General features: G+C 50.9%; 1 protein-coding gene and 1 non-coding gene across 8 annotated transcripts in view; one reads left to right on the forward strand and one right to left on the reverse strand.

The window, feature by feature from the left end:
- The window catches only part of EVL (Enah/Vasp-like), a 140,782-nt gene that overhangs the window by 75,394 nt on the left and 48,008 nt on the right, over window positions 1–17,380 (forward strand). For 5 of the 7 annotated variants that reach the window (XM_043922428.1, XM_043922432.1, XM_043922426.1 and 2 more), the window contains exon 2: window positions 16,839–17,007. In XM_043922428.1, the coding sequence (XP_043778363.1) occupies window positions 16,839–17,007 (169 nt within the window). Of the gene's footprint in view, window positions 1–3,821; window positions 3,997–16,838; window positions 17,008–17,380 lie in introns of those variants that run through there. The other 2 variants (XM_043922431.1, XM_043922427.1) reach the window with 2 other exon arrangements.
- On the reverse strand, window positions 5,533–5,603 carry TRNAE-CUC. Its single transcript has one exon. It is a non-coding gene; the product is annotated as a tRNA-Glu (tRNA).

The raw sequence follows: 17,380 nt of genomic DNA on the forward strand, positions 1-17,380 counted from the left end.
TTGCAAGGGCAAGGAAATAGGGAAGAGGAAGCCAGGTTGAGTTTTGTGTAGGGATTCACTTCGGGTTGTTGGCTGGGGGCTGGCTGTTAATGAGTAGGGTGAGACCCTCCATGAGACCCAGCACAGATAGCCTTCTTTAGGGCTGACAGCTGAATGATGCCAAAGGTCATGCAGTGCTGGGAGATGCTCAAGATGCCTGTCAACCCAAATGAAGAGGCCTCACTGAGCACCTAGGCATCCAGATGAGACCTCAGAACAACTATAGTTTAGGAATAAGGACTATGCCCTTGAGAAAGGGACATACCCTAGGACTAAATTCAGAATGGAACTAGAACTTGAGAAAGAATTAATCCAAGTTTGATAGCACTAAAAGGACCTGCCAATAATTTACCTAAAAGCCAGGACAAACTCAACACCTTTAAAGGAAGACACCATGATCCAGACTGTGAGTGTATCGTAACAGTGTCAAATGTGTAAATTCATGGATGTACAGTCAGAAGATATGACCTATACTTAAGGGAAAAAAATCAGTAGACAGGTGGCTCTGAAGTTGGAACTAGCAGACAAGTTCTTCAAAGTTGCTATTATAAAAATATGTTCAAAGACTTAAAGGGAATGTTGGATAAAAAGAGCAAACAAATGGAGACAGAGAAATGGAAATTATTAAAAATTTGCCAAGTGGAAATTACAGTCCTAGAAATAAAGTTTTAAAATTCACTGGATGAGGGAATTCCCTGGTGGTCCAGTCGTTAGGACTCCATGCTCCCACAGCAGGGGGCATGGATTCAGTCCCTAGTCAAGGGACTGAGACTCTGCAAGCAGCGTGGCCCAGCCAGAAAATTCACTGGATTAGATTACAGGTGGATCAGAGACAGCACCAGGAAGTGTTGGTGGACTTGGAAACTAACCAAAAGGAATCATCTAATCTGAAAAACAGGAAAATAGTACTGAAAAATATCAACAGCCTTGGTGACTTGTGAGATAATAACAAGAGGCCTACATATGTATAATCAGAATTCTGGAGGGAGAGGGAAAAGGGAGTGGTAGGACAGAAAAAAATTGTTTGAAGAAATAATTATCAAAAATGTCCCACGTTTGGTGAAAAGCCTTAACTTAAACATGCACAAATTCAGTAAACCCCTAGCAGGATAAATATAAAGAAAACCACACCTAAGCCCATCATGGTCACAACTGCTGGAAACCAAAGAAAAAGAGAAAATATTAAAAGTGGCCAGAGGAAAGATTACATAGAGAGGGTGATTGTATGAATGATGGATGACTTCTGTCAGATGCTGTGGATGCCAGAAGACAGTAGAACAACATTTTTAAGGTACTGATAGAAAAAAAAAACAGTCAACATTCTCTATTCAGAAAAAAAAAAAAATGCCTTTGAGTATGTTAAGCAAAACAAAGATATTCTAATAAAAGAAGAGTAAGAATTTATTGCCAGCATACCTGATGTACAAGAAATGCCGATGGCAATTCCTGAGTCTGAAGAAAAATGATACCAGGCAACTCAGGTGTTTAGGAAGGGATGAAAAATGCTGTAAAGGATAAATACATGTGGGTAATTATAAAGGCTTTTTGTAATTAAAAAATAGACACGCAATATGACATTGTACTGAGAATATATAATACATGGGACTACTATACCATTAAGGATGGAAGTGGATTTATGCAGTTGTAAAGTTCTTATATTTTACATTAGTGTAATATTAATTCTAAGTATACTGTGCAAAGTTCAGAATGTATATTTAAATCCCTAGAAAGACCTCTAAAAAATAAAGAGGAATAGCTAAAAAGTCAATAGTATAGAAAAGTTAAAATGGAATTTTAAAGAGTATTTAGTTTACCCAAAAGAGTGCAGGAAAGGAGTAACAGGAAAACCAAAAACAAATGAGATAAACAGCAACAATGGCAAAATGATAGGCCTCTACCCAAACATATCAATCAATGTAAACGGACTAAATACTCCAATTAAAAGGTAGAAATGGATATGCTCATTAGCTTGATTTTGGTGATTATTGCATAATATATATGTCTAGCATTAGCCAAGGAGTGCAGGTAGCCTCTGGAAGCTGTAAAAAGGCCGGGAAATTATTCTCCTTTTGAGCCTCCAAAAGAGCCTGTTGAACTCCCCTACACCTTGGTCAAGCCCAGTGAGGCCATGAGATCAGTGTCAGATGGCTGGCCCACTATTATCTTACAAAACTAAGGTAATAAATTTGTGCTGTTATAAGGCATAAGTTTGTGGTAACTTGTTATAGCCACAGTAGAAAATCAGTAAGGACAGAAAAAGATATACCAGGCAAACAGTGAGCATAAGGAAGTTTGAATGGTTGCATTAATATCAGATAGAGTAACAGTAAAGACAGTGTTAGCAATAAAGAGGGCCATTTCATACTGATCCAAAGGGCCGTTCATCCAGAAGATAGAATAGCCTTAAAAATATACGTACCTAACAAAAACTACAAAATACATGGGGAAAAAGTTTGACAGAAATGGACAAATCCACAATCATGGTTGAAGATTTTAATACCCTTGTTTCAGCAGTTGAGACAACAATTAGAAATAAGTCAGCGGTGACAACAAACCAATAAAGACGTAAGATCCGAACCACACTATTAAGCACCTTGACTTAATTGACGTTTTTAGAACCCTGCACCCAATTTCAGAACACACCTTCTTTTCTTGTGCACGTGAGTACAGTCACCAAGATCAACTACCTACTGGGCAGTTGAACAAGTCTCCATAAATTTAAAGGGATTGAAGTCATACAGGAAAAATGAAGAAAGAGTCCTATGTATGTTCTTTGACCACAGTAGGATTAAGTTAGAAATAATAATAACAGAAGTAGGATAACACCGAATATTTGGAAATTAGACAAAATATTTCTCAATAATCTGTAGATAAAAGAAGTCACGGGGAAAATAGAAAATATTTTGAACTAAGAGAAAAAACACAGTATGTCAAAGTTTGTGGTTTGCAACCTAAAGCTAATTTTAAAGGCAGATGCGTATCTTTGAAATCCTTTGAAAATGCATTTTCAACACTCAGCTCTCACTGACTTGTGCTTTCAGCTCTCCAGTGAGAAGCACCCTTTCTTTTGTACCATACCCGGAACAGCTGTTTTCTGCTATATCGGTAATAACATCTTAACACATCAATGTGCTAACCTGTCAGTCGCTTCCTTTCCGAACAGTAAAAGCGCTTCAAGGACGAGAGCTGCTGTTCTCGTTGGTGTTTTGTCTCTAGTTCTGACACAGTGCATGACATCTGGAGGGTTCTCAGTCACTTCTGAATGAAAGCTTGGGAATGGCTCTTACCTTGCTGAGAACCCAGTGGAGACAGGCGGACTAAGGGTGATTAACCCCATTTAACAGCGGAGGAAACAGAAGCACGGGTTCCCTTAACCAGCCAGTGACAAATCCAGGTTCCATCACCCCTCAGATATTTTCCTTTCAGGCCACCGATGACAGAAATGTCACCATTCATGAGAAGGGTCTCCCTAACAGAAGTACAGAGTTTATTTGAGAGCCTTCCCCAGCTGTAATCTCGTCATGGCGTGTGTACGCTCTGGAGGATGGGCCAGGTGCCTTTCCGAAGGCGCCTAGGAAGCCATCGGCTCTGGGCCCCTGAGTCATGACAGGTGGGGAGCCTGGGCCTTGACCTCTTCCATGCCCCGCCCGCCTGCCCGGGCCCTGCAGAAAGTGCTGGAGCTGGAGGCTGCAGCCTGATGTGCTCAGGCCGCCCACACTGGGGGACTCTGCTGCAAGCTGTTTCTCTGTTTTCTACCTAGGTTTCAGTTCTTAACTGGGGCTTGTTTCCCCTTTGTCTCTGGTTCAGCTTCCTTTTCCTGTTTGGTTTCAAGTAGAGTCTAAAACTCGAGTTGCTGCCTTCCCAGAGTCTGTGCTCTCAGGTCAGCTGGCCTGGTGGGAACGCGGGCCTCACCTCCTCCGGCTCCCTGTCCTGCAGACCTGCAGCCATGGCCAGTATGTGAGTACGGGGACTGCAAAGGACAGAGGGACCTCAGGAGGCCTGCAGCCGTGGCGGTGTGCAGCCCGAGGGGCGTGCAGACCTCCCCAGGGCCCCTGGTCACGCTGATAGCGAGACTGAGGCCAGGGGGCAGAGGGACCTCAGGAGGCCTGCAGCCATAGCGGTGTACAGCCCGAGGGGCGTGGAGACCTCCCCAGGGCCCCTGGTCACACTGATGGGGAGACTGCGGCCAGGGGACAGAGGGACCTCAGGAGGCCTGCAGCCGTGGCGGTGTACAGCCTGAGGGGCGTGGATTCCTCCCCAGGTCCCCTGGTCACGCTGATAGGGAGACCGAGGCCAGGGGGCAGGGGGACTCACGGCCCCCAGACGGTTACGGTTATGATGGAGCCGCCGGCTCCGCCGCACCAGCCTGTGTCTCTGGAAGCCTGTTGTCGTCAGTGGCATTGTGTGTGTGTGTGTGTGTGTGTGTGTGTGTGGCAGAAGCACTTCCTCAGAAGTCAGACACCTGGCTCGGTTGGTGGGGGGCTCCGAGCTATCTCAGGGTCTGGGGTTTGACTCAGAGGTGCTCTTCTCTCTAGAATGGCCTGAGAACGTTCAGGGGTGTTGTCTGAATCCTGGGCACAGAGGGAGGACCTGGGGTGCCTTTTGTACAGGTGGAGACCGCATGGGCTGTCACGGCGGAGCCCCGGCCTTCTGCCTGAGGCTCTTGGGGCTTCCTTTAGGCCCCAGATGGCTTGGGCTGCAGTGGTTTGGCACGTGTGTGGGCAGCAGCCAGTCCGCGTCCTGCCCTGGTAGTTGTGAGCTGCTCTTTCCAAAGGTGAGATTGTGACTCTCCCCGCCCTGAAACCCCATGAAAGACTGGATCGCAAGACAGAACTTTATCCTCTGGGATTTGAGGCACTGAACATCGTCTCAGCATAAGTTGTACTCCTTCCCCTTTAAACATTCCTGCTCAGTTCCCAAACTGCTGTTCCACCAGTGTGTTCTTGTTTGATTTTTTCAGCCATGTCAGGTGGTCAGCTTGGGAAGGGTCATCACTGCTGTTCAGGGGGCAAGGAGGCCTGGCCTCTGACCGGCCGTGGCGATTGCTCAGGGCCACGCGGCTGGTTGGGGAGGGCCGGGAGGGAAAGCCTGCCCAGGGCAGGACAGCCGCGTCCGGAGGTTGTCCCGGGACGCCGAGCGGGCTCTCTGCAGGCGGTCTGCGGGGAGTTAGGACAGGGGCAGTACAGTAAAGGGGGCCCGTTGGGCGCTCCTGGTCAGCGGGGGAGCTTTGGCCATCACAGCATACCCCCCACCCCCGGCGCAGCCTCACACAGGCTGCCAGAGCCCCTTCCTCCATGCCCAGCGGCTCACAAAGCCCAGGGACGCAGTTGGCCTCTCCTGCTCCTTTGCAGCCGGTTTTCCTCTCCTTTAATATTTACTTAGTTGACTGCGCCGGGTCTTAGCTGCAGCATTCAGGGTCTATGGTCTTTGTTGCAGCACGTGGGATCTTTAGTTGCAGAATGCAAACTCTTAGTTGTGCCATGTAGAGTCTAGTTCCCTGACCAGGGATTGAACCCGGGCCCCCTGCATTGAGAGTGCAGAGTCTTACACTGGACCATCAGGGAAGTCCCTGCAGCCAGTTTTATATCATTTTAGTCATTCCCCTAAACTTGGCGGGATTTGTGGGTAGAGCTGTGGCAAAAAAGGCTTGCCTTTTTAAAGGCCCGTCAGCTTCCACGGTGGGCAGGGACCAGAGTCGTTATCAGCCAAAAGCTACACTGTGGAAAGCTGAGTTTACTCCATCCTGTCTGCTCCTGATGGCAGAAGACAGTATCAGAGGTAAACAAGGAGGCAGCAGAGCCATCCTTAGAAGCCTTTTAAAACTGGAGAAGTCTTGTAAGATTCCATCCTCAAAGCAATTCGAGACCATCCACCTGCGGTGGGTCACCCGGGGTAGTGTTGCCTCAGGCACTTCAGCCTCCTCTTCAACCAGATTTGCCCTCTTTTATCTTTTTTAAGTATTCCTCCATATTTGTTTGTGGGGAGGGAAGTTGTTGCTGGTGATGATATCTTGAAATCTGAAAACTACTTATTTAGTCCAGCTCTGAGGTGCATGGACAGGGAAACTGAGGCCCAGAGTCAGGGCAGAACTTCTCTGTGAGTGAGTGAGCGGTCCAGCCAAACCACAGCCCAGGTTTCCTGGTGCCCCCGCCCCGCCCTGCCCCTCGAGGCTGCTGGTCCTCAGGGTGCCAGTGGGGCTGCGCCTGCCGCAGGGCCGTGGAGCCTGGGCACTGAAGAGCGTCTTGAAACTTTGCTGCCTTGTTCTGATCAGAGCATCTCATGGGAGTGGGTTCTGTTCCCTGGATGTCCTGAGGCAGGAAGTGCCTGAGAGCTGGTCTAGACTTTGACAGCTGAACCCTTAAAGGAGAAAAGTAACAGCGGTACCCAGTTTTTGGTGTTGTATGCCAAGCCTTGTGCTCAACATGTGAAATGATGTATGTTGTATTTGACCTCCTCCTCTGCGGTTTCCGCCGCTGTTCCATCTCCCTGGTAAGGACAGGGGTCAGCAGAGTCAGCTTACCAGCTCCAGGGCACACTGCTGTTGGGAGAGTTGGGGTCTGAAGTCAGGTCTCCTGTTTTCAAAAGCTAAGCTCCTCTGTAACCTCTCAAAGGAACTTGCCCAGAGTTACAGGTTGAATCAAGGCCCCGAATCTCTGTACTCTGTGAGGTCTCTGATTTCCCACTGTTAACACCACGGAGGCAGGCGGCCTCCTTAGCCCTCCTGTGAGTGCCCACATTTCTGTCTGTCAGTCATCCTTCCTTCGCCCCCTCCCCTCCCAGCCTAGAGCTGTTTGGGCACGGGGTCTGCGCCTGCCCTCGTGCCCCGGGGATGGCACACACTCACTCAGGTGTGAACCTGAGCCTGTGATCAGGAGGTCAGGAGGACTTAGCCTGGTCTCGTTGCCAGGCTTTAAGCTTACCCTTGGAGCTGCATGCACTGCCCTGGTCCTTGGCCTGGGCAGATCCCCTCAGAGGCCCCCGAGCCGTGTTGGCCCCTGCTCGCCTTCCTCACAGACTCAGGGACACAGGTCTGTCCTGGAATTGGAACGTGTATGTGAGGTTGAGGCATCCCTGTGTCCACCTGGCCTGTCAGCTGGGTGGCCTCGAGAGGAAGAATGGGAAGGCTTGAGACGGGCTTAGGCTGAGGGTGTCAGACTCTCAACAGTTGGTCAGAGTGTTTGTTCCGGATTCCACCAGGCTTCCCAGAGGAGCGGGCCAGCTGTCCAGGCATCTGGGACACTGGCATTGGAATGAGGAGAGACCGACAGTCTTGACTGCACATGACCTGCCAGTCTGACCCTCCTGACCAGCTTGGATGGAAGAAAGGACGTTTGGGCTAGACACTGAATTTATTCTTCATTTACCCAAAGCCTTTCTTTAATTGTCACACTCACAAAACTGGTGCTTAGTCACCATGTGAGATTCTTCTTGTTGATCTGTGATGTCTGATTTATTGTTTTCATTCCTGTGGTGCAGCAGTTCCCAAAATGTGCTCAGAAGACCTATCCTCTTAGGGCTCTGAGTCAAAACTGTATTTGTAATAATACTGAGACATTTTTCTCCTTTTTCAGTCTCATCTCATGAGTGCGCAGTGGAATTTTCCAGAGGCTATATGACATGTGTTGACATTGTCACTGCGACAGCCAAGGAAATGTGTGCTTACGTTTTTAAAAATTCTTAGTTTTAATTTCAGATATGATAAATATAGATAGACTTAATAAACAGAAGCTTTTTGGCTCCCTCAGTAATTTTTTAAAACTTATTTTATTGAAGTGTAGCTGATTTACAATGTTGTATTAATTTCTGCTACACAGAAAAGTGATTACACATATACATATACATTCTTTTTCATCTTCTTTTCCATTATGGTTTATCACAGGATACTGAATACAGCTCCCTGTGCTACACAGTAGGACCTTGTCCATCCATCCTACATATGATGGTCTGCATCTGCTGATCCCAGACTCCCAGTCCCTCCCTCCCCAGCCCCCCACGGGCACCCCGAGTCTGCTCCTTGTCTATGGGTCTGATTCTGTGTCATGGATAAGTGCGTTTGTGTCGTATTTTAGATTCCGCATATGAGTGGTATCATACGGTATCTGTCTCTCCCTGTCGTCACTTGGTATGATAATCTCGAGGTGCGTCTGTGTTGCTACAAATGACACTGTTTACTCTTTTGTATGGCTCAGCAGTATTCCGTTGTGTATATGCACCACATCTTCTTTACCCATTCATCCGTCAGTGGACATGTAGGCTGTTTCCATGTCTTGGCTTCTGTGGATAGTGCTGCTCTGAACATAGGGGTGCATGTGTCTTTTTTATAGTTTTTTCCAGATGTCTGCCCAAGAGTGGCATTGCTGGGTCATATGGCAATTCTGTTTTTAGGTTTTTTGAGAAACCTCCATACTGTTCTCCATAGAGGCTGTTCCAATTTATGTTGCCACCAGCAGTGTAGGAGGGTTCCGTTTTCTCCACACCCTCTCCAGCATTTGTTTATAGGCATTTTAATGATGGACATCCTGACCGGTGTGAGGTGATTCCTCATTGTAGTTTTGATTTGCATTTCTCTAATAATTAGCTGGCATCTTCAATTATCTATATGGGTGTAAAGGGGCCCTGAGACCAAAAAACATTTGAGGACCACTTTGTAAAATGGTTATATGACTGAACTTCAAAAGGCAGGCAAGAATCCAGGCTGGCGGCTCCCACTGCTCGAGAGGAGGGCAGTGGGGTGCAGGGGCCTCTTGAGTTCAACAGCTTTCCGAGGTGACATCGCAGTTCCTGGGCCGAGTCGGGTGGTGGCATCACGGGAACCCACGCCTGCTTCTCACAGCCATCAACTGTTTCAGAATGAACATTTTAAGTTTAGAACAAAACATCGAATCTGTTTCAGGCCTGTTCCCATTAAGAGAAAAAAGGTCACCCTAGAGGGGATTTACTCGTTACCAAGGGGAATATCCCTTCCCACTGGGAAGATCTGGCATCTGCTCTGGTCATCAGATTTGTGTCTCAAAGAGAAGGCAGCTGAATGTGCTTCCTGATGTGGTGTGATAGAACAGCTACCCACTCCCACCGTTTGTCGTGTTCTTCCTGTTCACCCCACCCCCACCTCTGGAGCACGGGGGGCCATGCGCCTCCCCTTGAGGACGCAGACCACGGCTCTGTTCAGACCTCCAGTTTCTAAGTACCAGGCATAGGATATACTTGACACATAGTCAGTACTCAGAAAAGGCGGTGTTCTCTTGGTTTATTTGTCAGATTGATGCAGGAATAGAAAGCAGTAGTGGCCCAGTCTTACGGGAATCTTGGTCCCATCCCCTACCCCCCACCCCCACCCCAAAGAATCCCCAAAGAGGCTAAGAAATGTGATACCTGGCAAAACTAGGCTCACCCAAAAGCAAGCGTTTATGCAAAGATTATTACTGAGCGGTCACTAGGTCCCAGTCACTGAGGCTCCAGAGATGAACAATATTTTTTAAAACAGACCACAAAAAACCTGCCTCGTGGAAGACAGAGAAAATCGACAGACCTTCAGGACGAGGTGGGGCGTGGGGTAGGCATTTCCTGGAGGCCGTAGCACCGACCTAAGCTGAGACGGCGGGATGCGAACTGTGTGTGTAAGGAAGAGAGGCCATCCCGGACGAGGTGGTGCTGGCTTCAGCAGACGGCACATCGGCGTGAGGTGAGACCTGAGGTAGCCTGGAGAGTCACCCTGAGGATCCCGGCAGCTCACAGGCCGTCGGGTCCTGCCTGCCCCGAGCCCCGGGCCGAGGCTCAGCCGCCAGAGGCACGGGCCGTGCTGCAGGGGCGTCCCCCGCGCCGGGCCTCTAGCCCTGCTGTGCCCACGCGCCCTGCCGCGTCACCTCCTGAGAGGGCGATGCCGCGGGCCCACTGAATGAGCCCCGGGCGACCTTTCTTCACACCACCTGCTGCACCTGCCACTGTTCTGCAGCTCTGTCTTCTCAGGTATCGCATGTCTCAGCTTGATGGAAGAGAAAACGAGAGCTGGAGGTAGCAGCTGGGAGTCGGGAGCGGGTGCCAGCTCCTATCAGCTTTCAGCAGCCAGACTCAGGCTCAGAGTGTGTTTTCGGGGGAGAGGGAGAAGCCCTTCCCGGTTGTCTAACCACTTCCCCCGCTTTGCCTGGGACTGTCCTGGTCTTAGCGCTGAGCGTCCTGGCCCACCTCCCAGGAAGCCCCTCGGTCCCAGGCAAAGTCGGGTTCTCAGTCCTGCTGGGACGGACACAGTCAGCCTTGAGACAGTGTGAGGAGGTATTCCGTCTGGAGGGAGCGGTCCTGCTGGGTCAGGCTGAGCAGTGCTGGCGGAGAGGGTGAGGCATGACCGGACCCGAATGCACTCCTAGGGGACCCTCCAGAGGACCCTGGGGGGCAGCGCACGCCTTCCCAGAGCAGTGGTCTCTCCGCCGCCGGCCTCCGGGGAGCCTCACTCTGCAACAGGCCCACCTCAGCCTTGCGGTTTCCTGACTCAAGATCCCAGGCCGCAGTGAGACCCACAGCACTGATGGTAATCTGCAACAGATGCTTCTGTTTGGCAGTTACTTACTGCCTCTCTGAGAATAACAGAGTAGGATTGTAGGTGGAATGTTCCCACGGGCACACGACCATGAGTGCACTTATTCACAGTTAGAACAGTTTGCAGCACACAAGGGACCACGTTTACAGACGGGAACGCCCCCTGCCCTCCAGGAGCCCGGCATCTAGTGGGGCAGACAGGTGCTTCACGCAGACCCTGAGAAGCAGGACAGACGGGTGAGAGCCCTGGTGAGAGCAGAGACGAGCACAGGGCGGAGGGGCCTGTTCTTACAGGTCCAGCGGCTGGACAGTGTCCGGGCTCAACCCTGGACTTGGTTTCCCGGCAAGCCTCTTGGGGTTGGCCTTATTGCTGTCTGTTCCCTTCTTGGTTTGCATCATTTTACTCGAATTTTAGGGCTTCCCATGTGGCGCAGCGGTAAAGAATCCACCTGCCAGTGCAGGAGACCTAGGAGACACAGGTTCAGTCCCTGGATCAGGAAGACCCCCCGGAGGAGGAAATGGCAGCCCACTCCAGTATTCTTGCCAGGAAAACCCCATGGACAGTGGAGTGTGGCGGGATTCAGTCCATGGGATCACAGGGTTGGACACAGCTTAGCAAGTGAGCACACACAGCCAAACTTGAGGACATCGTACTGTGTCCTTCAAATTGTTGTAGTGAATGCCTGGAAAGGCCCCGAAAAGCATTTGTAGAGTGGAGAGGAGTCCACGCTGACTGCACAGGAAAGAGTGTGTCACTGCCAGCACATGCGGGGTCCACAGGGCTCCTTCCCGGTCACGCAGGGGGTGGTGGGGCAGGAGTCCGATGGCTGGTGGACGTGGAAGCCGCGCTTTCCCAGAAGGACTAGACGGGGCGCTTAGACTGACTTCAGGCTGCCCCTCCATGTCTTCCCGTGTGTTAGTTTTATCCACAAGCTCATCAGTGGCTTCTTAGGCCAAGTCCAGGAAGATCCCCGAGTAGATTTCACAGTTGACTGCAGAAAGCTTGTGGTGTGTTTGCCGCTTTTCTTTTTAAGTGAGAGATTTCATTAGTGGTCTTTGAGGAGTTAACTGCTGAACCAATGACAAGACTCTGACTCTGCTGGCCAGGCGCTGGGCTTCTGGGCAGAGCTCAGCGTGAACTTGGCTGTCAGAGGGGCCCTGAGGTCAAGCAGCCTGGTGCACATGAGGAAACTGAGGCCCAGAGCACGCCCACCTCCTCGTCTCAGGCCCTGACCAGAGAGCCGTCCACGGCTTTGTTATTGTCCGCACACCACTGGGAGGGAATTACAGGCTGGGATTTTTTGCAGGGCCCACAAAATACCCATATAAAAGCCCAAAATGAGGCTAGAATTGGACTGCTCACTCCGTAAGAGCCTTCTCCTGGGAGAGAAACTTGTACCTCTAGCTCAGAACAGCCTGTCAGGTCCCAGGGGAAAAGTCCGTCACCCTGGCGGTCCGTGTGAACGCAGCCAGCGGCCTGGCGGATGGACCCCCACCAGTCAGTGGCGGTTTGCTCCTGTGAAGGCAGCGTGTCCAAGATGAGCCCTGGGAGGACCAGCCTTGGTGCAGGGTAGCTATAGTCTTTTTCAGTTTAGTAAACGGAGTTCTGTACATATGTGTTTAAAATACAATTCAGTATAAACTGTACTTGAAAATGCTTGTTTTTAATAAACCATTTTTGGAAATTCTTGTTTACCAAATTGTTGTTGTTTAGTTGCTAAGTCGTTTCTGACTTTTTTGAGACCCTGTGCACCGTAGCCTGCCAGGCTCCTCCATCCATGGATTTGCCCGGGCGAGAACACGGGGGTGGGTTGCCACTTCCTTCTCCAGTGGATCTTCCCGACCCATGGTTTGAACCTGTGTCTCCTGCATCAGCAGGCAGATTCTTTACCACAGCACCACCAGGGAGGCCCCATTTACCAAATTACCTTTCCTCAAAAAAACTGATTTGGACAAGTGAAGTGTCTGGTGCCTGTGAAATGTGTGTGTAGTACAGAGTTTCATATTCATCCAAGTGGAGCTGTTAAAAGACAATGAATATATGGCGCTCAGAGACAGTGTCTAGGCTGAGTAGTAATCAAATTATTAAAACAAGAAAAAAAATTTATAACTAGATATGGTGATGGATAATAAGACTTCCTGTGGTGATCATTTTGCAATATAAACAAATAGTGAAACATTTCATACACCTGAAACTAATATAATGTCATGTCACTTGTATCTCAATAAAAAAAATGCTGACTCCTATAAAACAAAACAAAAGTCCCAATAAGACGTATCTTAAGTAAAGAAGTACTTCCTTGCATTTAGGTTTTCTTAGTGGTAATAAAATAAGCAGAGACAGATAAACACTCGGCTGATGGGGGGGAAATTAGGAATATTTGGCCATGCCATGCAGCATGTGGGATCTTAGTTCTCTGGCCAGAGATCAAACCTGTGCCCCCTGCATTGGAAATGCAGAGTCTTAACCACTAGACCGCCAGGGAAGTCCAAAAAGAGGGTTGTTTTTTGTTTTTGTTTTTTTTTTTAGCTACAAGTTCAGTTTGAGCCTGAAGTTCTAAAAAAAGAGGGGGGGTGCTGGGGAGGGACCTGAGACTATAATTACAACTTTAAAAATAGTGGTTGATGTTTCAGCATCTCCCGGGGGCAAGCACAGCAGTGGATCCATACCTTACCATCTTCACTGAGCAGCCCCGGAGGTGTGGGGGGGCCGCGTTGGCTCCGCACGCAGCACACCATCCTTGCCCTCCCCGCCCCCCCCCCACCTCTGCTGGCCTCCCCCGCCTAGAGTCCCACATCCCCTTCCTGAACCTGCCTGGGGCTGACAGCTCTGCATCTTTAAACCCACACCGCAGTTTCTTCAGAAAGTCTCCCCAGTTCCCCCAAGCCCTCCAGGCTGAGAAGGTGTGTGATCATTCGTCATCTTTCCTGAGTGGCTCTGAGCTCGCTGAGGGCATCTCTGCGTCACTGAATGTGTCTTGACTCCTCACTGGCATCTGTGCTTGTCAGTTGAAGACAGGAGGGTCATGCAATAGTGGGACCCAGACCCCGAGAGAGCATGTGACCAGGGGGACTCCCTAGAGCAGAGTGGGGTGGCTTTGTCGTGTGAATGATGGATATCAGAGCCAAGACGTTCGTTCACTTGTCCACTAGACCAAACAGCCATCGGAACACCTTTGCACCTCTGGAGGGTGCGGAGTGGACTGTCCCTCAGGACAAGGACAGCTCAAGCCGCTCTGCAGCAAAACAAGCTGGTTTGGAGGGCAGGGAGTCCCCGTGGCCGGCAGCTTCGTTCAGAGGCTCAGTGGGCTGTAGGGCTGCTTTAGAAGATGGGTCATGTTGTGCGGGAGAGAGTGGGGTCCTCTCCAGAGCGCTCTTCACAGGGGTCAGTCATCAGACCCCTGCTCTGTGCCAGGCTCCCGAGACTGCAGAGGATGAGACCTACATGTCCCTGCCCTCGGGCAGCCTGCACCCTGCAGGCTGTGTCTTTTCGGGTCTTCTAAGAGGCAGGCGCCAAGACCCCGAAGAAGGTTAGTTACCAGAGGTCAGTGAAGGATGGAGGGAGCGGAGAGGCCCGCAGAGCCTCAGGCCACGAGGCAGGTGTGCAGGAGGAGAGGGGCAGGAAGGACTGAGGAGGAAGCATCTCGGTTCGGGCCTGGCTGAGGAGGTTCCCCCTGGGGAGGACCCCCGCCACCACCGTGGACCAGGTCACCTTGTCACCCTTTAGTCGTTGGCAGAGACCGTGGCCTTTGTGCGGACGTGGTGGGTGTCCAGGGGCAGCAGCTGGGACCTCTGGTGGAGCCAGGCTCTTTGAAGCCGAACTGAAGGGCGCTCCCCCGCGGCCATCGCACAGGGTCTCCGCCACACGGGCCCTTCCTGGCTGCTCCCCCAGGGCGTCTCGGGGCTTTTGCGTCCCATGCCAGTGAGTGCTGCAGCTGGGACTTGGGCTCAGAGCGCTTGGCTTGATCGAGCCTGTGCCTTGTTATCGAACACCGTGCTGCGTCTCCGGGTTGCTCCCCGCTCCTGAGCCGGCATCCGAGCGCACACGTGCTCGCTGCCTTCCCCGTGAGCGCCTGAGCGCAGTAGCAGCAGGGAGTGCCAGCCTTAGCCCCGACCCTGACTAGTAGTTAGTTTACATTAGGAGGGGACTCTGACTTGATCTGGACCAAGGTCTGCTGATTCTGTGTACAGTTCACTCTGATTCCTAGCAGACTTCATGAGGACAGGGCCCCAAAGGCTCAGCCAGCGGAGCAGCAACTGCTAGTATTCTCCTGAAAGATCATGGTTTCAGGCTCCAGAACTCAGAGAAGGCAGAACATAGTGCTATGTTTGGCTTTCTTTAAAAAAAAAATTATTTTTAGGTGTGTATTTATTTGGCTTTGCTGAGTCTTAGTTGCAGCATGTGGGATCTAGTTCCCTGACCAGGGATCAAACCTGGGCCCCCTGCATTGGAAGCGCAGAGTCTTAGCCACTGGACCCCCAGGGAAGTCCCTGGTTATCTTTTTGTTTTCCTTTCTTCTCCCTGCCAGCGTGATATGGCCGTCTTCTGGGAAAACCCCTGCCTGTTTGGCTCATCACTGATTTCCCCTTATTTGTTTGTTGAATGAATAATGAATCGTGGGGAAAAAAAGGTGTAGCACGATGGCAGAGCAAAACCCATATCGTACACTCCCAATACGTGTGTCCACAGACAGCCCTCGACACAGGGCTTGGACGGCCGACGTCAGGGGGACCCCAGACTCCTGCCCCCCAGTGCAGAGCTGAGGGGGCAGCAGCATGATAGAGATGGAGCAGAGGAGGTATTTGGGGGGGTCTGGGTGCGCTGGACGTGAAGTCATCGGCCGGACTGCTGTGGAATGTACGGAGAGATTCGTGTACCGTGCGGTGAGGCGGCATGTATGGACGGGTGTCTGTGCACGTGCCCGGATTACCGTTAAGATAATCATAGTCGGCACGTGGTCCTCCACCTTCTGGGAGTCTTAGGGGAGCAGGTCCCGGGGAGGCTCAGGCGCCGACTGCTGAGGCCAAGCTGAGGTTGTTCCAGGTCGCTGAGGGCCAGTCGCGTGAGACCACAGGTTTGCCGCCTGGTGACCACTGGGCGGGGGGCGAGGGAACTTCTTCGAGTACTCACTTTCCCTGCCCCTTAAATATGGTGACGGGACTGACTGCCTCTGTCCTGCCTGCTCAGTCTCCTCTTCGTGACCGTGGCCGCCACACACACTTTCACTTCCTCAGACACTGGCCCCGACCTGCCGCGCTTCACTTTCCACTCCAGATTCTTGAGCTGTGTTCCTCCGGCCTCCCTTTCCACTAGCAGCCGCTGCCCGCCGCCGCTGGTGTGCCTTCCTTCACAGCCACGTCTCACCTTTGAACTAGGGGCTTCTAATAGACTAGAGACTGAGACAGTGGATGTTCAAGGTGATGAGGCTTCCGTGGAAGTGAAGAGGCGGCGGGCTCGGGGAGGCTGGCCCCGAACTGGTGGCAGGAGTGGCAGCGCGCTGACTTCACTGATGACTGTCTTCTCTCTTCAGGCACCTCCTTCGCCTTTTCCCTGGTTTTCTGTCATATTCTGAGCAGGGGAACGTGCTTGGAAATGTCTCCAGTGCAGTAGGGTGCAGCCTTCTGTTTATTTTGATTTCCGTCACTCTGTTCCTTAGACGCGCACCTAGTCATGTTACTGTCTACAAAGCTTGTGTGAAGCTACACTCTCGTAGCTTCACCAGTTGAGCATTTTGTCGGCTCTTGTGAAGAATGTTACTGATGTTGTGTAGAGTCAGACAGAACTGGTTGGAAGTCCCAGATAAAATCACCAAATACCTGTGTGAATTTGCATAAACCTTTCCAAGTCTCCAGGCCACTCTTTTTCTCACCTAGAGAATGGGGAGAAGTGACTGCTTCCTACATTGTGAAGCTTAGGTGCTTCAGTGCGTGTTCTTCTCTAACCCTGTGCCTGGAATATCGCAGACAGCACATTATGGCTGAAATTCCTTTCTCCATTCAGTCACTTTTCCCCTGAGAGCAGAGCTGAGTCTCTGCCAGGTGCCTCCATGGAAATGTTGACCCAGGAGCTCTTCTCCACTCCCCTGGTCTGTGCAGACTTAGAACCCATCACCTCACCCTGCAGCCCTTCCATAGGGAGTTGGACGCTCTGGCGACCAGGGAGTTCCTCTGTGTCAAGTGGCAGCTGGCCTCCGTTTCAGAAAAGGACAAAGCCAGCATCCATCCCTTGCGGCTGAGGCCGACGCTTACCGTTTTCTCTTGCTCTGCAGTGAACAGAGTATCTGCCAAGCCCGGGCTTCCGTGATGGTCTACGATGACACCAGTAAGAAATGGGTACCAATCAAGCCTGGCCAGCAGGGCTTCAGCCGGATCAACATCTACCACAACACTGCCAGCAACACCTTCAGAGTCGTCGGGGTCAAGCTTCAGGATCAGCAGGTAAGTGCCGGAGGGACAGGCCCTGCCCACAAGCCTGTGCCACATACACACACACACACACACACCCTCACACACACACACACGCACGTACACACACACACGTGACATGGTGACATGGTGGAGAGAGGTCAGAACAGCACGGTCACGGTTTAGTCAGAGGTCTGGGTTCTAAGTCCTGACGACATACTTTCGTATTTCCAAGGCATGAGACCCTGAGCACACTGTCTTTTGTGAGCTTCATTTTCTACATCTGTCATACAGAGACAGTAATCCACACCGTGCCTCCCTCAGTATGTTGTATCACGTTAGAATAAAAATAAAATAATAGATGTGAAACAGTTTTTTAAAATGTACAAATGTTTTAGTATTATTC

This window comes from Cervus elaphus, chromosome 13 (assembly GCF_910594005.1).
Source record: "Cervus elaphus chromosome 13, mCerEla1.1, whole genome shotgun sequence".
Classification (NCBI taxonomy): domain Eukaryota; kingdom Metazoa; phylum Chordata; class Mammalia; order Artiodactyla; family Cervidae; genus Cervus; species Cervus elaphus.